General features: G+C 41.9%; 1 protein-coding gene across 1 annotated transcript in view; it reads left to right on the top strand.

The window, feature by feature from the left end:
• LOC120312097 (FH1/FH2 domain-containing protein 3-like) overlaps positions 1–25,885 on the top strand; it is an 85,584-nt gene extending 59,699 nt beyond the window's left edge. The window contains exons 6-7 of the mRNA XM_039352357.1: positions 3,182–3,343; positions 17,715–25,885. Coding sequence (XP_039208291.1) covers positions 3,182–3,343; positions 17,715–17,797 — 245 coding nt within the window. The 3' untranslated portion in view covers positions 17,798–25,885. The remainder of the gene's footprint in view (positions 1–3,181; positions 3,344–17,714) is intronic.
• The last annotated feature ends 1,138 nt before the right edge of the window (positions 25,886–27,023 follow it).

Genomic DNA, 27,023 nt, shown 5'->3' with positions numbered 1-27,023 from the left:
AGACAGGATTCAGAAATTAAAGGACTGGAAATAAAAGGTGAAACTTATAAATTGCAAGCTTTTGCAGATAACTTGTATTTATTCTAGAGGAAACTTTAGAGATGATTCCTAAATTATTGGAAAAGATAGAATAGTTTGGAGAGATAGCAGGACTGAGGATAAATAGAAAAAAAACTAAAGTTATAGTTAAAAATCTCAAAGATAAACAAAAAAAAAAACAATTGCCAGAAAAAATATAGCTACAAATAGTTAAAAAGGTTAAATACTTGGGAATATACCTGACAGCAAGATGTTTAATGATAAAAGAAGATAACTATTTAAAGCTACTAAATTAGATAAAACTTGACTTGGAAAAATGGAAAAATCTGCAATTGTCGATGTTAGGAAGAATCGCTACAATGAAAATGAATATTTACCCAAAATATTGTTTTTATTCCAAATGATACCTATAAAACTAGAGAAATTTTTTTTAAAGATTTAAATTCTCTAATTCAAAAATTCATTTGGCAAGAAAGAAAGCTAGAATTAGAATTAAATTGAAAATGTTACAAGAAGCTAAGGGAAATGGAGGTTTTGGCTTGTCAGAGTAGGTTTTATATTATCAAGCATCAGTGCTAACATGGGTAAAAGACTGGATAATCCTCAGAAATAAAAGATTGTTGTATTTGGAGGGACATGACTTACAACTCAGTTGGCATGCTTTCTTATGGTATAGGAAAAATAAAATTCATAAATATTTTCAAAACCGCTATATTAGAAATGCATTATTATTAACATGGGAAAAAATAAAATGTAAAATATATTTGAAAATTCCAGGATGGCTTTCAACAATGGAAGCATTCGTACATCCATATCTAGTCAGTCTTGAGAAAATATGGACATATAAAGATATTCTAAACTATGAAGGGAACTTCAAATCTAGACAAGAGATGGAAAATCAGGATATTGATCTATCATAGTGGTCACATTTCCAAATGCAAGTGAGATATGATAAAGATGTTAAAGTGTATGGATTTTAGAAAGAGCAGAATTCTGTTTGATCAGATATTACTAAATTCTGATGAAAAATTAATTAAGAAAACATAATTTTTATTAAATTTGAAAATGGAAGATTAACAAGTAAAAGAAACAAAGATAACATGGGCAAAGAACTTTGGATACAATATAGATCTAGAGAAATGGCAAAGCCTGTGGGAAAGAAATTATAAATTGACAATGTCAACCTCTTACAAAGAAAATCTATACAAAATGTTTTATAGATGGCACGTGCCACCAGCAAGATTAGCAAAAATGTTGGAAATGTAATTATAAACCAGGTACATTATCATGTATGGTGGATATGTGTAAAAGGAAAGAGATATTGGACAAAAATGCATACTTGGCTAGAAAAGATGTTGGGAAAACATGTAGATTTTAAACCTGAACTTTTTTTATTGGGTATATTGCCAGAAAAGCTTGATTTAGCATGTGGTAACAGCAGCAAGAATTATATTCACACAACAGTGGAAAAATGAAGAAATAATATCAGAGGAAGATATAATAATAATAAAATACTAGACTGTGCAAAAATGCACAGGCTTACTCTGAGGTTGAAAGAAAAAGAAGAAACAGAATATTTTCAAACTTGGGACTTATTTTATCATTGGCTGGAGAAACGTACTAGGGATTAGGAATTTAATTTGTATTAGTAAATGATAAACTCAGACAACATGTTTGTTGAATAAGCATGGTTGAACTGTATTAAAAAAATCAATAAAAGCTTATAAAAAAAGAAAGTTCTTGGTAAGCAAATAGTGGGCCTATAGTTGCCTAATGATGCCCCCTTTGCTGGATCCTTCATAATCAAGTATTTGATTGCTTGGGCTTTTGCGTGACATAAAAAAAATGTTTTTGATGTTTGATAGCTATGGCTTGACTTATTCAATATGGTTGACAGAGGAATCAGTGCAAAGACAAACATTAGTGGTAAAAGTGAGTCTCCGTGGAAGATTCATCTCTTGATATTAATCTCTTGCAAACCATTGATCACAACCATGACTTCCACGGTGCAATTGATTTTTATACAAAGTTACTGATGTTTCTACTGACTCCTATTATTTCTAAGCACTTGATTGGCCAATTAAGGGGCAGGGATTTAATGCCTTCCCATACGCTACATTAAAGTTGTTTATCTTCTATTTCAGTTTTCCAAAATCATATTGGCAATTAAGGAGTATTATTATTACATATTATGTGTATATGTACAATATTATTGTACATAAATTGAGTAATGAATATAATTGGGATGCAGATTTTTAGAAGGCAGTTCCACAAATTGCAGTGAACATGGATGAGAACAAAATTATACCTTTATTTTTACTATTTTATTTTTTACATTTAAATACATTTTCTGGAAAGGAGTTCATAGGTTTCTCCAGAAAGCTCAAAGAAATCATGGCACAAAATGGTTAAAAACTCAGATTATGAGAGATTTTCAATACTACAAATACTATTCAAATGATGACTTTTAAGCAAAATTTACCTGGAATATTTTATATGGGGCAGTTGACTGATAATTCTGAAGGTAGAAACACAATATAGTGGTATATTGGTATGAATAAAGCTCTGTGGGAATCACTGTTGTTTCTGCTTTAAGCTGAACTAGAGGCCTAGATATGCGTGAGAATAAAAATAGGCATGCACACAGACAGTTATAAAGTATGACAAAATAATCCAAACTTTGATTTCTCCATGTATGAGATTGGGCAAAATTCTTTTGTCAAGATATCTGATAGCAATAGCATTTAGACTTATAAACCATCCCATAATTATTTATAGCATCTTCTGGGCAGTTTATAATGTAAGCATTATTTGCATATTGCCTCGAACAATCTGGGTCCTCATTTTACTGGCCTCAAAAGGATGGAAGGCTGAGTAAACCATGGAGTTCTATCAGGATAGAACTCCAGACTATGGGTAGAGTTTGCCTGCAATATTGCAGTTTAACCATTTCACTACCAACTACTATTAGATAGTGGTGTTTCTGACAAACCCAGAAGTAATTTATCTTTCTCACTGATTTGTAATTTGTAATTACTTAAAAGGCACAGAATATGACTTATGGCCCCACACAGGTGACTGTCTAATATACTCAGCCATGTTGAATATAATTTCATTAAATATTTTGGCTTACATTTTCCAGGCAATACTGGCTCACGGAACCCTAGCAATGATGATTTGACTAATGCTACAGACAATGCAGCAGATGAGATAATGGATCGTATTGTCAAGTCTGCCACACAAGTACCAAGTCAACGTACAGTGCCCAAAGAAAGAAAGCGATCAAGAGCAAACAGGAAGTCAAGTAAGCTCAACTAGTATTCATTATCTGTAAACAAAACAAAATATTACTCTTTTGGATTCTTCTCCCATCTATACCATGTACATGCAGGCAATTTTGTTGAGGAAAAGAAACCTTGCTTCCTATGTCAGAACACTCCTTCCTACTGTTTCTCCTTAGTCAGTGCCTAACAAGATAAACTTTTGTTTGTTAGATTTATTTGTTGTTGTTAGTTGTGAAGCCGTGTCCGACCCACCACAACCCCATGTACAATGTTCCTCCAAGCCTTCCTGTCCTCTACCATCTTCTGGAGTCCATTTAAGCTCACGCCTACTGCTTTAGTGACTCTATCCAGCCACCTCATTCTCTGTCGTCCCTTTCTTCTATTGCCCTCAATCTTTCCCAGCATCAGGCTCTTCTCCAGTGAGTCCTTCCTTCTCGTTAGGTGGCCAAAGTACTTGAGTTTCAACTTCATGATCTGGCCTTCTAAAGAGCAGTCAGGGTTGATCTCCTTTGGGACTGACTGGTTTGATCACCTTGCAGTCCAGGGGATTTGCAGGAGTCAGTTCAAAGGCCTCAATTCTTTTGCGCTCAGCCTTTCTTATGGTCCAACTTTCACAGCCATACATTGCAACTGAGAAAACCATGGCCTTGACTATACATACTTTTGTTGGCAGGGTGGTGTCTCTGCTTTTTAGTATGCTGTCTAGATTTGCCATAGCTTTCCTCCCCAGGAGCAAGCGTCTTTTAATTTCTTGGCTGCAGTCCCCATCTGTGGTGATCTTGGAGCCCAGGAAGATAAAACCTCCATTTCTTCCCCATTTATTTGCCAAGAATTGAAAGGGCCAGATGCCATGATCTTGGTTTTTTTAATGTTGAGTTTCAAGCCAACTTTTGCACTCTCCTTCACCCGCATCAAGAGGCTCTTTGTTAAGTCCTGGGAGCAACGGCGAATGAAGAATACACATGTTTCTGTAACAGCTCTTTATTGTGCTTATTTCAAACTCCAACAATGAGCAAAGGAACGCAGGCCTCCTTTTATACGTCCCCATTCCCTGGACAAGATGGCAATATTACTAGGCCTTTTCGCGCCTTGCACATGCGCGCTTGGTCAGCGTCACTCAGTCTGGTCCCGGGCAGCTTTTGCAATTGCCCGGGAACCTTGCAATGTCCCGAGCCTGTATTTGCAGGCTCAGGACACAACACCCCTCCCCCCCTTAGCTAGAACACATGGTACTTGTTCTTACAACCCATACAAAATGTAAAATAATAATAAATTTCTTTCCATCCTACAGACTCTCCATTCTGCTACAACTTGTTGCCACTCTCTAATGTGTGCTTCGTGGGTTCTGTTGCTACCCACATAGGTTCCATCTCCTCACCATAGACTTGTACTGTTCTTATGCTGACAAGAACCTTACATACTCATCTAGGTGTTTAGGAGGGGCCTAAACCCGTTGGGACCTTCACAGGATGAGGGAGAGTGCCTGGCCTGACAGCTCTCCTGCTCGACTGGACAGACCAGGACTTGACCTTAAGGGTGCCTGGCCTACCAGCCCACCTGATGGGCTTGCTAGACCAGGACTTTTATGCACAGGTTTTGCAGGTGACCCCTGGTAGGGCATACCAGCAGAAATGCCAGAGTTTCCCTCAGGCTCTGTGAGAGCAGCTGCACTCTCCCAACCTTCTGAGTTGGCTGAGGATTCCAGAACTACTCTGGATTGTTCCTGAGAACCTATGTCCTCGAGCCAGCGACCGTTTTTGAGTGTGCCCTGTGAAGCAGGTGTGTGTAAGGGGCCCCAGTATTTGGTGGACCCCACAATCATGCCAGCGATGCCAGAGTCCTGAGAGGCCTCTCTGCTTGCCCCCCTTACATAGGACCTCCTTTTGGAAGCAGTTGCAGAATTGAACCTGCTTCCTAGCTAGGTTGCCAGTTCTTGCGTGTTCTGTGAGTTCTGTGAATACCCCTGGTTATCCTCCCTGTCTGGGGTGTTACTGTCTCTGTATGGGATATGTGGATGCCCCCGGGTGATTCCCTGGCTGGAGTGCGTCTTGGTGTGTAGGGTAGTTCTCTGCCCCATGAATTCTTGTTTGGAGCACTTGAGGAATCTCGGGATGGGGGATCAATGATCTCCTCAGCTGCTGGCACTGGCTGCTGACATTGATCCTCAGAATGTATTCTATAACCTTCCTCCCCCCCCCCCCAGAGCAGAGCCAGGAGCGGAAGGGTGAGACTCCAGCCTCGTACACATCTGATCTTTGTGCCACCGAAGAATGCAGCCGTCTTCCAGGGACACTTCATAGGACAAGGGCCCCGAGACCTTGCAGACCACAGCTTGTGCCCAGAGATGACCAGGCCCACTTGCAGACACCTTGGTGATCGTGGATACAACCCTTGAGATGCCACCCGGTCAGAGTGCAATCTGTCCAGCTTGGTAATGAGCCGGCGACCCCAACGAAATTCAGCCGGGCTCTTTCCAGTGGCAATGCAAGGTGTGGTGCGATGTGCAAGAAGAAAGTCTGCCAACCTGTGATGCCAGTCACTGTAAGTCAGTCCTTGGTGGTGCGCACCATATGTTCAGCCATTCCGTTGGTGGATGAGTGGAAAGGATCAGAAGTTGCATGGCAGATCATGTTGGCCTGGAGGAAAACCTGGAACTCAGAAGAGGTGAATTGAGGACCATTGTCTGAAACGAGAACATCTGGAAGGCCATGAGTTGCAAAAATACTTCCCAGCACCTGGATAATCTTGGCAGCAGTAGTGGAGAACACAGGAACAACCTCTAGCCACTTAGAATGGCTATCAACAACAACCAAGAAGAATTGCCCCTGAAAGGGCCCAGCGTAATCTATATGTACCCTGGACCATGGGGTGTGAGTTTCCTCCCATCTATGAACTGCGGCCTGAGGCATTTCAGGCTGGGACCGTTGGCACACATGGCACCCATGCACTTGAGCCTCAATGGCTTTATCGAGGCCAGGCCACCACAAATGGCTGTGCACAAGCACCTTCATCCTGACTATGCCAGGGTGTCCCTCATGTAAAGAATGCAGCACTCTAGTCCTCAGTGAGGTAGGGATTACTACTCTACTTCCCCATAGCGGACAACCCTTGAAAGTGGACAACTCATGTCTTCTTTGTCAGAAACTCTGAAACTCGGTATCAGGGCATTTGTCAGGCCATCCTGACAACACTCATGACAGAACGCATGTGAACGTGTGGTCAGTGGCAATTTCAGCATCCACATCCCTTGCATTGAGGGGAGACTCAGGTAGCTCTTGAATGGACAGAATAATTAATGGCTGGAACAGGATAAGGCTCCAGCGTTGGAAGGGGTAATCTACTCAGGGCATCAGCATGACCCATTTCCTTTCCAGGCTTGTGAATTAAAGAGTAGTCATATGCTGACAGGAAAATGGACCAACGCAGCATACAAGGAGAAAGAATATGTGGGGTCTGTTTGGTTGTAGTGAACAATCCTAGCAGAGGCTTATGGTCAGTGTAGACCGTGAAATGGTGGCCATATATGAAATCATGAAACTTTTTAATGCCAACCACAATGGCTAGCGCCTCCCTGTCAATCTGAGCATAGTTCCGCTCAGCAGAAGACAAGGTTCTGGAGTAATATGCTACAGGAACCTGTGTCCCATCAGCCAACAGATGGCTAAGAACTGCCCCCACTCCATATGGAGAAGCATCGCAGGCAATGCAAACAGGCAACTGCTCATTGAAGTGAGCCAGTACAGCATTAGAAGTAAGCAAGGCCTTAACCTCATTGAAACTTTTTTCATGGACCTTAGTCCACTGCCAACAGGCTTGTTTGTCTAAGAGCCTGTGCAATGGCTCAGCTATAGCAGCTTTGTTTGGCAGAAATGCATGGTAAAAATTTAGCAGCCCCAAAAAGGCTTGTAGTTCCCCTTTAGACTTAGGGCTTGGGGCCTGCTGAATGGCCTTTAATTTAGCTTCAGAGGGTGGATACCTTGAGCATCTATCCTGAATCCCCAAAAGTCAGTAGAATTGACTCCTATCTTAAACTTGTCCTTTTTAAACTTGAGACCTGCTTCCCTAAAACGAAGCAAGACAGCCCTTAATCTCTCAGCCAAGAGTTGAGGTGATTCTCCTGCAATGAGGACATCATCAAAATATGGACAGACTCCTGGAATACCCATCAGTGTGTTCTCCATAATACTCTGGAAAATGCCAGGGGCTACATTTACCCCAAATTGCAATCTCTTCCTTTAAAAGCTCCTCTATGAGTCACAATCGTCTGAGCCTCAGCAGCTGCCTCATCAACAGGCAACTGTTGATAGGCCTGTGCCAGGTGAAGCTTCGCAAAAATCTGCCCCCCCCCCCACCTTTAGGGAAGCCAGAATGTGACTTACTACATGTACTGGATAAGCGTGTTGCTGTAGTGCCTTGTTTAGTGTACACTTGTAGTCCGCACAAATACGAATGTCCCCATTAGCCTTTAAAGGCGTTACTATGGGAGTTTCCCAAGGACTAGAATCTACAGGCTCTAGAATGCCCTGCTGGAGCAATTTGTCCAGTTCAGCATCAATCTTGTTTTTAAGTGAAAATGGAACTCTCCTAGGTTTGACCTTAATGGGTGCTATGGATGGATCTAATCGTAGTGAAACTGGAGGCCCCTTGTAGGTTCCAAGCTCAGAGTTGAACATATCTGCAAATTCCCTGCAGACTTCTGTAAGGCTAAACGTTTGCAAATGGTGCAGCCCCGTGACCTGGATTCCCAGAGCCTCAAACCAATCGAGTCCAATAAGACTCGCACATTTACCCCCAACAACCAACACATCTAAAAAACCCTCAAAATCCTTGTACTGTACCTTAAGGGTGGCCTCCCCCTTAACACACACCTTAGAATTCTAAAAGTCTGTAAGTATCACAGTGGATGGCCTGAGTTTCACTCAACGGCCACTGCTGCTGCAAATCTTCCTGAATGTGTTGAGGGAAATAATAGAGAGAGAGGAACCAGTGTCCAATTCCATGGATAAGGGAACCTCTTGCAACTTTGCCTTAAGGGACAACTTTTTTTTAGGGGTTTATGTGTGCCTGTCCTCAGAATACTTCTGCGTGTTGCGCAGAAACTTACCCTATTGGCTGGGGACCCTGGTACCTTTCAGATGCAATTCTTCTTTAGGTTGTACCTTCTGACGACTCAGACATACAACTGCAATGTGGCCTTGCCTTCCACAGGCTCTGCAAATAGCGAACCGGAACCGGCAGTCTGCTCTTCTGTGGCGTCCTCCGCATCCGAAGCATTGTGGAGTTATTGAAGCCTTTTCTATGTGATCCCTCTGTCTCCTTCCAGCTGCCTGGTAGAGTTTATTCACCTCATCTTCAGGAACCTCTTCCGAATCTTCTTGCACGTTCTCCTGGTGTACAGCCACAGTCTCTGGAGAGCTTCTAGGTAGCCGCATGTTCTTTACTGCTCCACCTGCTGCTTCCTCTGCTGTAACTTCTCACAGAGCATCTTGGAATGAAATGTCTTCTTTCGCGAAGATCCTTTGCTGTAAGTCTCTATTTCTCAGTCCACACACAAAATGATCACGCAGTCTTTCCTCTAAATCTTTAAATTCATACAGTCTGGCTGCTTGCCTCAATGCTGCGATAAAGTCCTTAGCAGATTCTCCTGCTCTCTGATCCCATTGTTCAAATGTCTGCCTCCATGCAATGATGGACAGCTTGGGCTCAAAATGTTCTTTTAGAAGTTTCTTTAGGTCTGTGTACGTTACGCCTTCCAGCGAAGCAGGAGCTACGAGGTTTTCAGCAATTTCAAAAGTCTTTTGGCTGCATACACACAGCAGTGTGGCAGCCTTCAGCCCATCTTCACGAACTTGGTTAACCCTAAAGTAGTTCTCTACTCTTGCAAGGTATGATTCCCATCGTTCCGGGTGTGCGACGTCGAATTCTGACAAGCGGCCGATTTTTGCCATTGTAGTATGTGCTATACCACTCACTTCTGCAGGGAAAGGGTCTCTCAGCCAAACTCACCCTCCAGCGACGCTGTACTGGCAGGATAGCTGCTGAATTTGATGCCGTTTTCCCTTCCAGGACTTCTTTTGGGTAAGTCTTAAAGCTTTCTTCTAGCTTTCCTTGTTACATCCCACCTTCATCGCCAGTGTTAAGTCCTGGGAGTGATGGCGAATGAAGAATACACATTTTTCTGGAACAGCTCTTTATTGTGCTTATTTCAAACTCCAACAACAAGCAAAGGCACGCACGAATGTCCTGGCTGTGTTTCGGAAAATCAAAACAACCAGGAACGCTGCAGTATCCAAACAAAGTTTATTACAGTTTGCAGGAAGTAAAGTTAGCCCTGGGAGGAGCCCCCTCCCAGCGTCCTAAATACAGCGCGTGCCACGCCCCCAGCGCACACCCTAATCACCCCGTATAACCAAACCCCACCCATGACACACCCAGCCACCCACCCCGTGCCAAAATTCCACCCACCGCCAGTCTCTCCGCGGCCCGTCAATTCGCACTGTGCGTTCCGGAACTTGTCAGACCCAAACCAGTCTCCCTGCCCCCCGAAACTCCAAAATCTGTCAGACCCAGCGTCTCATGTAAACACGTGTCCCATTGCATCGCCGAATACGGCCCCTCCCACTCCGCGCATGGCTCTCCTCGTGAGGTGGTCACATGTCCATCAGCTCCTTACTACAGCCGGCGCCAGCAGGAAACAGGACCAGCGCCGACGGTGCAGCTCGCCACGGCAGCGAGGCCGACCAGATCGTCCGTCGTCTCACTGACGCCCAAAACAGGGATATAGACAGGTAAGTATCACGCTGGGTCTGACATTCGGCTCCCCCTCACCACAAGGCCCCCTGGAATAGAATATAGCAGGTCAATCACATCGTCGAGTCCATGCAGACAACATGTTACTTAATCCCCCCCCTCTTTTCCTTGGTCTGTATAGTAGTGTCTTGTGATATCTACGGATCATGGCAGGGACGTAGACATCCTCCCTCTGCACCCAGGAAGCCTCAGATAGGGGGTACCCCTTCCATAACACCAGGTAATACATTTTACCCCCCTGCAGCCGTGAACCCAATATGTCTTGTATTTCGTACCGACCCGGGGTGACGGGTCCTGGAGGGTTTTCATGGGGATCTCTTTCCACTGGCTTTAATAAGCTCACGTGGAAAACCGGATGTATCTTACCCAGCAGTTTTGGCAATTGGAGCTTCATCGTAACAGGATTGATGACCTGTATTATGCGGAAGGGTCCGATGTATTTTGGCGCCAGCTTCCTGCATGGTACCTGTAGCTTAATATATTTAGTGGACAGATATACCTGATCACCCACTCGTAACCGGACTGGCATTCGACGACCCTTATCAGCTTGATGCTTTGCCGCCTGTCCCGCTTGACCCAGCGCCTTCTTTACTGTGCACCATACCTGGCCCGCTCAGGACAACCAGTCCTCCGATTGATGTGTGAGGGATTCTTGTGAGTCGCCCTCATGTAAGGGAACCGGGTCATGTCCATAAACCACCTGGAAAGGGGTTAGTCCGGTGCTTTTGTGTACTGCGTTGTTATAAGCCAGTTCCGCAAATGGCACGAAATCTACCCAATCCGACTGCTGGTAGGACACATAACACCGCAGGTATCGTTCAATTGCGGCATTTGCCCATTCCGCCGCCCCGTTGGTACATGGATGGTATGCCGAGCTCAAACCTTGTGTGGTTCCAATGCTTGCAAGGAAGCGGCGCCAGAATTGAGCCGTGAACTGAACACCACGGTCAGAGATAATCCGACGGGGCGCTCCATGTAGCCGGTATATGTGTTGCATGAACATTTTTGCCAACCTTCTTGCGGACGGCAGTCCCTTGCAGGGGATAAAGTGAGCCTGCTTCGAAAATAGATCAACCACCGTCCATATAACCGTGTAGCCCCTTACATTAGGGAGGTCCATGATGAAATCCATTCCGATGTCCTGCCACGGGCGGTCTGGGTCGGACACCAGTTGTAGCAATCCCATTGGTTTTTTCGGGACCACTTTCGCCTGAGCGCAGACATGACACCCTTTTACATACTTCTCAATGTCTTTCCTCAAACCCGGCCACCAGAACTGGCGTCTCGCTAAATGTAACGTCTTCACAAAGCCAAAATGGCCTGCTAATTTGGAGTCATGGCATCTATGGTACACCCGATTCCTCAACTCTTGTGGAACATACAGTTTACCCCCATACCAAGCCAAACCATTACGGTGGGTTAACAATCCGGGATTAGCCATTAGCCACGGATCCGTTGACAAAGCTGATTTCAGCTCATCCTCGAATGCTACCAATTTTGCACCTACCTCTACCTGTGTGGAGCCCGTGCTGCATGGAGGTATAACGGCCTGGACCACCTGCTCCCTCTTGCTGTCGTATTGCGGCAGCCGGGAGAGTGCATCCGCTAGGAAGTTCTTCCCTCCCGAACCACTTTCAGATGGAAACTAAAACGTTGAAAGTATTGTGCCCATCGGACATGTTTAGGCGCCAATCTCCTTGGTGTTTGGAGAACTGTTAGGTTTTGGTGGTCTGTCCATACCTCGAAGGGGTGCTGTGCGCCCTCTAACAAATGACGCCAAGTGGACAGGGCCCATTTCACTGCAAATGCCTCCTTCTCCCACACTGCCCACCGCCGTTCCGTGTCAGTGAATTTCTTGGAGGTATATGCACACGGCTGTAAATCGCCTTGATCATTACGTTGCAACAAAATTGCTCCAACAGCCACATCGCTGGCGTCGGCTTGGACAACAAACGGCCGACCCGGGTCAGGATGTACCAGCACAGGTTCGCGTGCAAATAATCTTTTTAATGCCTCAAAGGCCTGCTGGCAGGCTATAGTCCAGACCAAAGGTTGTCTTGGATGGGGTTTCCCGGCTATATGTTTGGTGCGCAATAGTTGGGTCAACGGCAGGGCCACATCAGCGAAAGAAGGTATGAAGTGTCGGTAAAAATTAGCGAACCCCAAGAATCGCTGAAGCTGGCGACGGGTCCTCGGGGCTTGCCATTCTAATACACACTGAACTTTACTAGGGTCCATCTCTATCCCCGCTGCTGACACTCTGAATCCTAGATAGTCAATGCGTTCTTTGTGGAATTCGCACTTCAATAGTTTACAGTATAGTTTAGCATCTAACAATTTCTTCAACACCGTACGCACCAGTTTTACGTGGTCCTCCAGTGTTTGCGAGTAGATGAGTATATCGTCCAGATACACAAGAACGCCCCTATATAGATGGTCATGCAATACTTCGTTGATCAGTTGCATAAATACAGCTGGGGCCCCTTGTAATCCGAAAGGCATCACTTTGAATTGGTAGCTGCCTAGCGGGCAGTTAAACGTGGTTTTCCACTCATCCCCTTCCCTAATTTGTATCCTATAGTATGCCTCACGGAGGTCTAGCTTTGTAAAGATTTTTCCGGCAGCCAAATGGGTAAGGAGGTCCTTCATCAGTGGCAGGGGATAAACCTGTTCTATACATATGGCATTAAGACCTCGGAAGTCTACACATAACCGTAACCCCCTATCCTTTTTCCCCTGGAACAATACGGGGGCCGCTATCCATGAGTGTGCCGGTTCTATGAATCCCCTGGCTACGTTCTTATCTATGTACTTCCTCATCTCCTGCAGCTCTGCGAAGGTCATCGGATACATCCTGGGCTTAGGTAATTTGGCACCAGGAACAAGTTCGATTGCACAATCTGTCAGCCTATGGGGCGGTAAACTATCGCACTCCTGTTCGCTGAAAACAGCGGCGAGATCATTATATACCTGCGGGTATTCAGGTTGACCCCCCTCCTGTAACGTTTTTGAAGCTTCCACCTTCCTGTCTTCACTATAAGTCTCAGAAGACAGCGGTTGGGGACCCACTGCAAGCCTCAGATGACGGGACCCATCCGCCCACCAGATGGTCGGGGTCCACTTATCCAGCCATGCCAATCCAAGGATAATAGGTTCGGACATGGAGGGGACTACTATGAACCTTAAGACCTCCCAATGGGCCCCTACTTCCATTCTAACTGGTTCCGTTACTAACGTGGTTGGAGCCCCCCCTAACAATGAGCCATCCACTTGCTCAAAACGAATTGGGGATTTTAGTCGGGTCACCCTAATCCGCATTTGTTGCACTACCCTCTTGCTAATGAGACACCTGGTGCACCCGGTGTCAATCAGTGCCTGAAAGGGCATTGTCTCCCCGGTAACTGGGCTTGTCAGTGTTACTGGAATGTTAAAGGGAACTATGGGCTCACTTACCATTGGATCTTCCACCGGAACCTCCTCCTCGTATTCCTGCCCCGTTGGGGACGCATCACCGGGATTTCTCTGGACTGACCCCTGTCCCGCCTGGTAGGCAACCCGTGACTTCTCCATCGTTTTCGTCGGTGTAGCACCTGGCCTACCAATTGCTGTTGGCGTGCCTGTTGGCTCGTTCACGCCACACTCCGCGGCTCGGTGACCCGGCCGGTTGCAGCGGAAACATCTGAAGACGGATCTCGGACGTACAGGGCCCGGTATGCTCTGACTGGTGCTGCCCCCGGGCTGGTCCTGGTTTCGTCGAAGCTGTGGTCTATCCTCACGTACCCCGGGACGATCCCGTAACCCAATATCCAACTCCACAGCAGCTTTGAACCAATCAGCCAAGTGTCCCACGGTTCCCCTAACCACACATGCTCGACGTATGTCAGCATCCAGGCCGGTACGGAAGTGATGGATCAGCAGACGGTCTGGCCACGACCTCAGTCTCCCCGCCACCTTCTGGAACTTGCGGATATATTCTTGCACCGGCCTGCCTCTTTGTCTTAAGCCCACTAACTGGGCCTCCGCCCGTTGTAAGCGGGTTGGATCCTCGAATCTCATTTTTAATGCGTCGAGGAAAAGGCCTACATCAGCTAGCTCCCTAGCTTGATCGGTGTATAAATCAGCGGCCCAAGCAGCAGCCTCTCCCTGCAAACTCGCTGTCACCGCAACCACCATCGCCCAATTGGACGAGTAGAGGGTAGTATAGCGGTCCAGATGATTTAGCACATGGCTAAGGAATACCGCCAGGCGATCCAGATCACCATCAAATGTGAGTGTAATCGGGGGAGGATTCCATATCATATTTTGAGGCCACGGGGCCGGCACCTGACCTCCGTATGGGACGGCTTCCGGATGCGGTATGAGGCGGGGACCTGCTCCCGTGGGTCCCGCCTCTTGCCTATCAGATCCTGCCGGCTGACCTGCCACCGCTCGCGCGCCGAGCCCGTATTGGTGTTGCTCTGCTTCAACTTGCTGCGCTCCAGGGTCCTGGATGGTAAAGTGGTCACCTGGATGTAATTTAAGACCCGGACTTGATAGGCGGAAATGGGAGGCATAGGATGGGCTACTCTTAGCGGGGCTGCGGATCGTGGCGGGATACACTCGTTCGCCAAACTGCTCTCTGAGGACCTCCAATGTATACTGCCCCGGAGCGGTCAAACAACTCCAATCTTCCTCGTGATCCCCAGTCACCCGACGTTCTCTCCACCCGGTGAAGCTTGGCGCCAACCTTCGTCCCCTGCCATCCTCCGGAATCCCCAACCCCGGGCTAAGCCACCACTCGCCTTCGGCAACTACCGAGCGTTGCTGCCTGATTGCCGGCTCTGCCACTACAGGGACGCGAACCTTCTCCTTAGGCCGAACCACCAGCGGTTCATCCCCTGCGTTGCCGGCGTCCCGGCTTTCCAGCTGCTCGTTGGGCTCCACGGACTCCTCCGCCGCTACCGGGTCCTCCCCCTGTGTTCCCTCTGCCATGTCGCCCCGTTAAGGCTGGCTTCGGGTGGATGTGAGGGCTAACTTATTGTAAGAATGTCCTGGCTGTGTTTCGGAAAATCAAAACAACCAGGAACGCTGCAGTATCCAAACAAAGTTTATTACAGTTTGCAGGAAGTAAAGTTAACCCTGGGAAGAGCCCCCTCCCAGCGTCCTAAATACAGCGCGTGCCACGCCCCCAGCGCACACCCTAATCACCCCGTATAACCAAACCCCACCCATGACACACCCAGCCACCCACCCCGTGCCAAAATTCCACCCACCGCCCGTCTCTCCACGGCCCGTCAATTCGCACTGTGCGTTCCGGAACTTGTCAGACCCAAACCAGTCTCCCTGCCCCCCGAAACTCCAAAATCTGTCAGACCCAGCATCTCATGTAAACACGTGTCCCATTGCATCGCCGAATTGCATGGCTTTCCTCGTGAGGTGGTCACATGTCCATCAGCTCCTTACTACAGCTGGCGCCAGCAGGAAACAGGACCAGCGCCGACGGTGCAGCTCGCCACGGCAGCGAGGCCGACCAGATCGTCCGTCGTCTCACTGACGCCCAAAACAGGGATATAGACAGGTAAGTATCACGCTGGGTCTGACACTTTCCTTGTTACATCCCACCTTCATCGCCAATGTTAAGTCCTGGGAGTGATGGCGAACGAAGAATACACATTTTTCTGGAACAGCTCTTTATTGTGCTTATTTCAAACTCCAACAACAAGCAAAGGCACGCAGGCCTCCTTTTATACATCCCCATTTCCCAGACAAGATGGCAACATTACTAAGCCTTTTCGCGTCTTGCGCATGCGCGCTTGGTTGGTGCCACTCAGTCTGGTCCCGGGCAGCTTTTGCAATTGCCCGGGAACCTTGCAATGTCCCGAGCCTGCATTTGCAGGCTCAGGACACAATACTCTTTATTTCCTCTTCGCTTTCTGCCATTAGAGTGGTATCATCTGCATATCTTAGGTTGTTGATATTTCTCCCGGCAATCTTAATTCCAATTTTTGATTCATCTAGCCCTGCCTTTCTCATGATGTGCTCTGCATATAAGTTAAATAGGCAGGGTGACAGAATACAGCCTTGCCAGACTCCTTGCCCAATTTTGAACCAATCTATGGTTCCGTGTCCAGTTCTCACTGTTGCTTCTTGACCCACATATAGGTTTCTCAGGAGACAAATAAGATGGTCTGGTACTCCCATCACTTTAAGAACTTGCCACAATTTGTTGTGATTCACACAATCAAAGGCTATCATTCTGAGGGTGATATCAAGTGGATTTTTTCTTGGTTTTTTTAATCCAAAGACTCATGAATGAGGGAAATAAATGCATATTTATAACTGTCTGTGCTCACTTTTTGAAACCAATATTTCCCTCACTTACTGATCCAGCAGTTTACCTGATTAGTCTACATTCCCCTCAACTTTTATAACTTTCAACTTTGGCACTTTTATCGCACCCCATAGTACTTCTTCACCAAATGCCATTGCTTTAACTAGTTCACACAGAATCCATTTTTCATGGGAGCATAATATCTTTTTTATTCTTTTTCAAAATGGTATTTTCCACATACTGCACAGTCTGAAATATTCCGGAACAAGGCGTCTTACTTTTAGGTTTCCTTTATGCAAGTTATTTATATGTTCACACAATACAAAGCATAAGGGAAGTGTATGTACAAGGTGTATGTATATCTGTCCATCTCACATGCACACATACATCATCATCACATAAGATTCCTGAGCAATCTCTGTCTTTAGTCTTGAGAAGACTGCACTTCCCTATTCAAGACTAATAAGCAGACTGGAGGGTCAGTTTGGACTCATAGTTCCTGCTTGAAGAGTCAGTAGCAGCTGTGGCCAAGAGGCCTTTTACAAGCCCTTTAAAACAATTACTCATCCCTTGCCACCTTAGCAGTGAACTGTTGCAATGCACTGTGCACGACACTATCCTTAAAGACCATCAAAAGCTATAGCTAGTCCAAAAATGGTGCAGGAAGTAATGGGCATGCCACAATATGGTCATCTGATGACACTGCAGTGTGAGCTATACTGATTACTTGTGAGTTTTTAGATGTAATTCAGGGTGTACCTATAAAACTCTACATGGCATAGGACCTGGCTATCTAAGGGTCAGTCTTTCTCTGATAAACAATTGCATCCATTTATCTTATTTTAATTACTAGGCCCAGTCACCTTATTGGTGAGATGTGCAGCATATAAATGCAATAAATATTTTTTTTAAAAAAATGCTTAGCATTGGACTGAAAACTAAATTCCATTAGAAACTAAGAAATAATCTGTTCATAAAATATAAAACTAACTTTAATAGTATTCTGTCTGCTGTGCAATGGCTTGATTTCACACTCAGATATTTATATGTACAATGAGTCAATTATTCTATTCTGGAAAGTAATGTTTTGTCTTTATATTTGTACTTGCTTTTCAGTTTGTGGTAATATTGTCAAAGTTATAAATATATATATATATACACCTGCAAATGAAAGAAAGCAAAAATACTTCTGAGTGTTCCCTTATAGGATTGTGCAGCTTGTCTTTTAAAACATTCATACTATCTTTTTCTTTCTGCTTCTGATTGCACAGTAAGAAGGACATTGAAGAATGGATTGTCTCCAGAAGAAGCCAAAGCTTTGGGTCTGATAAGCACTTCAGAGATGCAAGTGTGATGACAGCAATTACGTCTGCTAAAAGAAAAAAAAATCTTTCTTTTTTTCATGCATGCATGCCATCAATAGTCTTCAAATTCAACATCCCCTGCCAGTTTCAGCTACTATTTGTTTTATCCCATTGCTGCATGATACTAAATCAAATAATAAATTGAAATTAGTAAACTAATCTTGTAAAAGTATCTAACTGACTGCTACAAAAATAAATTACAGGAGCAGAAGATCAATTGAACATTGTGTCACATTCATTTTGTCATGCTGTATTGAAGAGAGTTGCCGTTGGGCTATCTTGTATTGTGCGAAAGATGTTAATGCTAATTTTCCTTGCAGCACATTGTAGTAATTGTAAAGTACTATGTTTTATCAATTCTTTAAACAATTTTTCTTAAAGTTATTTCTATCTTACAAAGGCAGAACAATGTACTTCATTATTTTTTATCTTTTCACCAAGAATGTAAAATGTATGTCAATTTGTGCACGTACACATGTACAGTACATATGGAATCCAGATGCCCATAATGTGTTTTTTCATAAAAACTCACTGATTTGGAATTCTGTTAGAATAGCATATAAATATCTCATGTCAGTCAAGCATAAATATGAAAGACAAGTTAAATTAATATCAGAATAGTTTTAAACAAAATACTGCTTCCTAATTTCATCCAGTATCGTTTGTATCGTTTCCTGAGATTTCTTCTGGTCTGTAAAAAGAAATTAAATGAATATGTTGACAATAATTTGGACAAAGAATGACTGTTTGGGATGCTAGTAAACCAATCATAAGGGGTTACTTTATACAATATAACCATTTTGAAAGAAAATACTGTTTCCTGTAAAGGATTAGATAGGAAAATAGTGCTGACATTGGGGCCCATTAAGCTGCTGTTTTCATTCAATTTTAAAACATTTAACTATCAGTTACATTAGATTTTGTTAACATTTGCCTTTCTCTCATAAACCTTAAAGAAACAATAAGGAAAACAATTGTTTTAAATATCAAATTTGCTCCCCATCACCTATTCAATAGCATTCTTCTTAGCACAACTCTTGTGCTATTATTCTGGATGTATTCAACAATAATCTTTATATAGAAAGTATTGAATATACAATATTTAAAAAAACACAGATCCTAATCCTTTCTTAGGCATGAAACCTCTGAGACCTAATCATATCAAGTGCTGAAACAAGATAGTTAAGAAAATGAAACATTTGTTAAATCATGCACTGAATGCAATGTAAACTAGTAAGCACAATGCAAAACAAGTGGATCCCACAATAAGCAGTACAAGCAGAAAGAACAATAATCTGTATTTCTTTATTTCTAATGTCTATTACTTGACTGATTTTGTTCTACAATTTATTTGGACCTATAGGGATGTTATATGGATCTATAAAAGCTTCCATTGGGCTGCAGAATTACATTTTTTTCTTCCTGATGCCCTACTTTTTAATGATTCTACAGTGACCTGTAAGTATTCTGTTAATAAACCTCATTGCTGTGTTTTACTAGAAAGAAGGAATTATTAATACAATGAATAATATTGATCTTTTTTCTTGTTTAACTTTTTATGTGTTTCAAAAGGACTAAACTAAATGTTGGTATTGGTTTTCTAAAATGTAGCCATCAGAAACATTTTTGTTGCTCATATCAGGGTTTTGCAGTGATTCAAATAATTCAGGAAAGGTACTTCAGAGCATGAAGCAAATCTAGTAACTGTTTTAAAGAGCTGCAGAGAAGTCTAAACTTCTGTGTTTCCACATATTCCAGAAATGTTTTTGGAATTAAATCCAAAGTATTGGATAATTCAAATAGCAATAAATATTTCTAAATTTTCAGAATAAGAGGGGAAACGTATAAAAGATTTTTTAAAATTAATAAAAACCTATCAGTGGGATCATATGACCTAACAGTGCAACAGTAAAGCTTTCATGAATTTTAGTACCCTCCCAATGACAGAAAAAAGTATTTGTGTCTCTTCATCCCTTTACTGATGAGATTTTTTCTCTGCTTTCATCCTAATGCCAAATCTTTCTGTCCCATCTTCTTTTCAAATTTTCTCATACTTGAATGTTTGTACTTTGGAAAGAACCAGCTTGACTTGGAAGGAGGAGCAGTCGCTTTCTCTCCAAAACTGGAGCCATATTTCTCACTTTTGCAGAAAAATATCCAATGAATCTTATTTCTTAATGGATGTTGGTTACCAAAAACACTATTGTGTTTGTCTATAACTTCTCCAAATAAGCATATAGAGTACATTTTTGAAAACTGTTAATCACAATATTAAGAATATTTTTAGGAGTAAACAAATTCCCATCGTAAATTGTTGCATTGATCTATCTTACCATTTTATTGTTTATATTACAATACATTTTGTGAATCATTTTTCAATCTTATTCCAAATGCATCTTGTAAAAATTCATATCTGTAACAAACACGCTTATTGAAATCATGATTATGATTGTGTTTTGATATACAAATGATATGATTTGTTTCCTAAAGCAATTTAAGTTTTTAAATAAGTTTTATAATTGTATGACACTAATTCAAACAGCTGTTTCAGTTAATACAGCTCCTAAAAAACAGAAAACACTAGATGACATTGAAGAATTACAGAGAATCTTAGTATTTCTTTGTTGCTATTTCAGCCTCGTGTGCATTTTCATAACTCAGATATGGTAGCTTTTTCTAGTGAAGTACTGTACATAAGCTTTGTCTTTGAGAATCTCACCAGCCAACTTATCTGTAGCCTGCTTTTGAAATTTGCCATGCACAAAATGGGGAATTTTGAGAAAACCAAAGCTGCCTCTATACTCTAGGAGCATATAGAATTAGCTTCACTGGATTCTGGTCATAATCTCCCATATAATTTGCCTATTGGATTATTCCTTTCCTTGTTATAACTGACAAAATTTTGAAAGTATTCCTAATGACAAATGATCACAATTTTTCTGTTACCTCCTCCTCCCCTAAAGGAACCAACGGAAATATCTGTATAAGTAAATGTTTTCCAAGATGCAGTGAGCTGTTGTTAGAGGAATAAAGATCAAATGACCCCATTTTAAAGACTGCAGGTGGGGGGGGAAAGAAAAGAAAAAGGAAGATTTATGGAAATTAAGAATGGAAATTCTGTTTCCAGGTAGCTGAGGACTGACTTTTTAAATTTGTAAAAAATAAAAGTAACATACCGGTAGTCCTTGATTTACGAATGTAATGGAGCCTGCCCATATCATTCATAACTTGAAAATTTATGGGAGGGAATCTTGTACCTCAAACAAGATCACTCCCTGCTTTTGCTAATGCATTTGCTAATCAAATGCATGGGCGAATGTGTGGTTCTTTATGGGCACATCTCAGAGTGGGGAAGGCCATGGAGGGCCTAGTGATGTAACAGGCCCCAAAGGCCTCCCTGACCCACTAAGACACCTTTCCCCTCCCTTCCTGCCACACTGACTCACTTACCATGAAAAGATCCATCTCCTTTCTGCCGTGGTTCCTGCTTTTGAGAGAGAGAAGAGTCGATGAAAACTCCGGTGTACCATAATATCTTTTGCAGAACTCTTGCGGTGCTTGCAGTGCCTGTCTCCTGCTCACCCCCCCCCCCCGACTCCTGAGCCACGCAGCTGCCACTCCAGGCCTCTGTTAGGGCGGCGGAGTCCTGGAAAAAAATATCCAACGCTCGGATTGGGCCTCTGGAGGCTCAAAGAAGCATTCTCCGGCTGCTGTTCCAGGCAACAGTGGCCTGGAAAAGGCCTCTGACATCCAGATTGGGCATCTGGAGGCCCACAGAAGCATCTCCTGGCCTCCTTTCTGGGTGGCAGCAGCCTGGAAAAGGCCTTCAATGCCCGGATCAGGCCTCTGGAGGCCCACAGAAGCATCCCCCAGCCTCCTTTCTGGGCAGCAGTGGCCTGGAAAAGGCCTCTGATGCCTGGATCGGGTCTCTAGAAGCCCATGAAAGCATCCCCTGGCCTCTTTCCTGGGTGGCAGCAGCCTGGAAAAGGTCTCTGATGCTTGGATTGGGCCTCCAGAGGTGTGGGAAAGTCTCCCCCTGCCTCTGTTCTGGGCAGCAGCAGCCTGGAGGCCTTTGCCAAGGAAAACTGAGCCCCAGAGTGACTTGTGCTTCTTTTGAGGGCTCCATTCTCTTCAGCAAAGATCTTGAGGAATGGCTTTGCCGCTGTAAATGGAGGCCTGGAGGCATGCATGCATCCCTCCCAGCCTCCATTATCAGCGGGAAAGGCTTTTTGCAAAGAGGAAAGGCTTCAAAGTTTCAGCCCTTACCTGCTTTTGCAAAACCTTTTGCCACAGTTTTCCACCAGGCCTTTGTTTGCAGAGAACATCCTAAAGTACCATGAGATCACGCGAGATTAGTAGCGTGAGATCTCATGCCACTGATGTTGCATGATCTTGCAGTACTTTAGGTCTCCATTCTCTGTGAACGAACTGAAGACCTGGAGCAGCCAAGAAAACAAAGAATCTCTTGATCTTCACAAGGTATCCACAGGCCTAGTGCCTAGGGAGACCCGAGGGGGTGGGAGGGAATAGCCAGAGTGAATGTTGCACTGCCACTGCAGTCATTCGTAAGGGTGAATGACTGCCATGGTGTGGCAACATTTGTAATTTTGGAACTTTTTGATAAACACTAGGGGCGCTTATCACGTAACTTCAAATGTTCGCTATGAGAACATTCATAACTCGGGGATTACCAGTATTAATTTTCCTACTTCAAAATGACAATCTTTCTTTTAGAATTGTTGCCTTTTACTATACTGTGTCTATAGGATTGTGAAAGGAAAATTAGTGAGATGTGGCATGAGGTACACAAATGTCTGTTAACTGCTCTTCCTAAAATGCTTAAGGAAGTGACATCATATTACCCTCTTCCAAGGTATTTTTGGAAGGACAGCCTTTGAAGCTGCAGATGCTGGTATTTGAGTGAAAAATACAAGGCATTTTTTAAAAAAAACAAAAAAGATGGAAAACTTCAGCCATTTCATAAGATGAAATAAACAACAGCACTCTCATTTCACTTGAAAAAAATTAGCCCAATATTGCAACAGGAGAGTGTTCTGAGGAAAAGGGTGACATTTTTTTTAGTTTATCTTTAATGTATTCAGTAAACTCCAATGCTCCTCTTTTGTTTATTTTAGAATGTTTCTCTCAAGCCACTGTGCATCTACATGTCCAGCACTATTTTTTTGATGAGGAGACAGATTAGAATTTGTTAACTGTTACTTTAAAAAGGGGGGTGGAATATATCTAGACTTTTAATGTAAATTATGTCCAAATACTCTCTATTTTTTCTTTGTCTATGTTGAAGGATAATTGTCAGTGTTACAATATAAATACTAGCTGTGCACTGAAAAACCCAAGGAAATTCCATATTATAAAATGCTAAGACCGTGATAAAGCATACCTTTTCTATTTGTTGTTGCTTTGTAGATTTTTAAGTAACCAAATTCCTTTAATTAATCATTTTCAAACACACACAATTCACCATACACAAAAGAAAATTTGCACAAATAATTTACATATATGTAAAGTGTGTGTGTGTGTGTGTGTGTAAAATTACAGCTTTATCCCAAGTTGACCTGACTTTCAATATTGACCAAGGTTATCCAAAGATTTAAACATAAAAGATTCTAGATGTTTATATAATGAGGGAATAGTTTTCTCCATTGAACTCAGGCTCATTTTCTTGCAGTCCTGAAGCCTGAGCTCAAAAGTTCAGTCAACCTATTTCCAGGAACTTGTGTATACAGTTAAAGTTTTAATGAGCTTTTCGGAATTCAAATAAAAGCAGTGGTGGGATGTTCAGCCAGTTTGCATCAGTTCAGCAGAACCGGTAGCTAATTTTTTGTTGCCCAGGCCCAGAAAGGACTTCCTGAAGCAGCATCCACACAGAGAACCAGTTGTTCACATATTTGCAGAGTGAGAAAACCATCCTTGGCCAATTGATGGCCAAGATTTAAATACCACTTTAAGGATGTAATTGAAACTGTCATTATTGTTATTGAAAAAGGATACGAGAAATCCAAATGAGTCAATCCTTACATCAACTGTCACTGAGTTAGGTGAGGTATATTTTTAGTTAAAGAGAAAAATTTTAGCTTTATTAATAATTTGTATTAGTAACTATAGGAGTGGCATGGTGGCCTAGTGATGAAGACTCTTGCTCCCACTTGGAAGGTTGAAAATTCAATCCTAGGGTGCAAATAAAAAAAATATCTGCTGTGAAATCCAGGTGGCCTCAAGAAAGGCATCCAGCCAGTAAAGGCTCAACTCCATCCAGTCACCCCAACTCTATCCTTAATTAAGGGATTATGGAGTCATAAAAAGGGAGGTTTTTTATACTAGTCAATATAGGGAAAATAGAAATTTATGAAACGTTCATTTTGAAAACTAAGAATCTGAGTTAATCTATTTCATTTATGTGTATGCTTATATATCAGTGAAGTTAAATTTTGTTATTATGCCTAGATCTCATTTTTCAGAGAGTTCAGAATTGAGATTCCTTATTTATATAAGAAAATTCTGACTTACCCAGTTTATGAAGAGAAACAATGAATCTGTACATGCTAGAAAAATTATTTCCACAGTATATTTATTATATTTTGGATGTGGATCCCTTTAAATGGTTTTAAATTGATACGACATGAAATTATGTTTAATCAGCTAGCAAATTATTACACTAATTTATACAAATGTTGTATAAAATAATAAATGCAACTTTCATACATAAAATAAAAAGTTTTTAATTATTTTTGAAATGCTTTGTTGTATCACAACAATCCACCATTAACTTTAATAGCAGGGAAATATGTGACTGTTCTATAAAACAAAACATTGTAATATTGGATTATATTTCTCTATGTAAGGATTGTATTTTGATTTTTCACATCTTATTTGTGAGCTGTGTATTTTTTTAAAAAAGTTTGTAAAGTAGAAAATGATAATTAGTATAAAATGTATACATTAATAATCTTTTTTCTCTTTGTACAGTATTGTGCAAAATAAGAATTTTATCCAGCAGTATTATTCTATGAATTTAAAGACCCAAACATGCACGCTCAAAAGTATATTTAAAAAACAACAAAAATGCACGATATCACAAATCCATGTACATGTCTCTAGATAGGAATGAGGTATTTTTATTTTGATTATATGCTCAATCTTATTAACTGATTAATGCATTTAACTTGGAAGTTAGTATATCCCGAGTTGTATTTAATACTGTTCTACTAAATAAATAAGCCTCACTCTGCCGAATGAGGTTTTCAGTTAAGAAGAATAATAGAGGATATGAAGAACTGTTTTTTTTCTGAATTTGTTTCATGCAAGAAGAGCACATTTAAAATATGTAGCTATCTTTGTTCAGTTTGAGCACTATGAGTTTATTGCAAGTTTAACACTTGACATTGATCTCTGATCTCAAACATCTTATAACTTTTTAGATTTTTTTTTCTTCCTGGGCTATTCAGCCTTGGAATATTGATTATTGGCCACAGGCCATTATATCTAATGTAATTGACAATTAACATATATTATGTACATGAAGTAGTTTTCTAGTGCAGTTTTTTCCACTTTTTGGTCAGAAAGAAACATATTTGTTTTGATTTCAATCCTAAATACACTAAAAATGACTGGATAGCTGACTTTTGTTTTTAAAATTCATTTCAATGTAACAAAAAAACAGTTGGTTTCGTTGGCTGTAACATCACTGCTTGAAAGAAATCATTACCAACATAGAATGGCTGGGAATGTTAATAGAAAGTCAGGGCAGAAATAATACCATTGCACATAGAGAACAAAATGCAATAAGTTGTTGGCAATAGGGAGAATGGAAATAGAGAGTTGGGAATAAACAAATCACTGAAAGGAAATTAAAATTCACTAGATAGTCCTGGAGAATCAATTTATCACTTAGAGCAATGAGTAAAATTTGTTAGCTGGCCCAAATCTTGAAATGTTCTTTATATCTAATCTTATGAAGTTATGTTGCTAAGATACCTTGAATTCTAAATATTGAAAAGCATGGATAAATATTAACTGTGAGAAATACCAGAGCATTAAAGTTATACGACAAATACACAGATTTTGTTGTCATATCTTGTTTCTTTGTAACATGTCATTTTTATCATAATGCAAAGCATTCTGCTTTAGAAAATATGCATAAATCCAAGTGAATGATACAACACATTCATAGACACATCCATATTTACACACCTACGTGAGTTCCTTTTCAAACATAAATAATTTTGCAACTCTTAATGAAAGATAGGAATGACAGCACTGAAAATCATTTGTAAGTATAGTTACTAAATTGGAATGAGTTTAATTAATACATTCTATGAGGGAAATTATTTTTCAGAGGATATGATTGGCTATGATTGCTCAGAGTCCTCTTTGAAATATTTGAAATCTAATAATTTTCCATTAGTAAATCTTCAGACTCAGTTCATGTGACATTAGCATCTCTTCTATGTAATTTTCATTGAAATAATATTGAACTATTTTCCCATATCCCTCTTCAACCTTACATTTTTATACTTCTCAAACTAACCTATCATCTTGGAATTTCTTGTTGGTCTCCCATCTCAAGTACTGACTAGTCCCATCTTGCTTAGCTTTTCGGAATCAAGTTTAAGTAAGAACTAATGCATTCCCCTTGACCATTTGATGACATTTTAGTAGAAGCTGGCTTCTACTTATTATCATAAAACTCCTAGGTTTATATGGTGCAATAACACTCCTTAAAGCATCTGCTGGGTTCTTTCTGAAAGATTTGAACAAATGGAATGTATCTTTCATTTCCAAAAGAAATTTGTTTCTCTTCCATATAATTTTATTCATATAGCAGGCATACCTGTTGAAAACTAGAATACACTGTTCTAATTAATTGGAGTAATTAAGATGAATTCAGCTATTGGATAGCTTTCTGATTTGCTGGCTGGCCACATGACATCAGAGACAGACTGTTTTGCTGGACTGGAGAAAGTCTTTTCAAAGAAGCTAGCTTTCCCTTGGCTTTCACATCAAAAATAAGGAACATTAGCAGCAATAATTACATATAAAATCCAAATTACCTGTCTGTAACCAATCTCTGTGCAGTAGATCCTGAAACTTTTTCATCTTATTCTAGAACTTACTATAGTATTTTAGCTATAGTGACGATGATTTAATTAGTATTGTATGTTTTATTCTCAACTTGTTTTCTTATATCCCTTTTTC

This window comes from Crotalus tigris, unplaced genomic scaffold (genome assembly GCF_016545835.1).
Source record: "Crotalus tigris isolate CLP2741 ecotype Arizona unplaced genomic scaffold, ASM1654583v1 scf7180000018432.44079421565:4894166, whole genome shotgun sequence".
NCBI classification, from domain to species: Eukaryota; Metazoa; Chordata; class Lepidosauria; order Squamata; family Viperidae; genus Crotalus; species Crotalus tigris.
The sequence above is the reverse complement of the archived record's forward strand: the minus strand, read 5'-3'. Positions and strand labels throughout refer to the sequence as shown.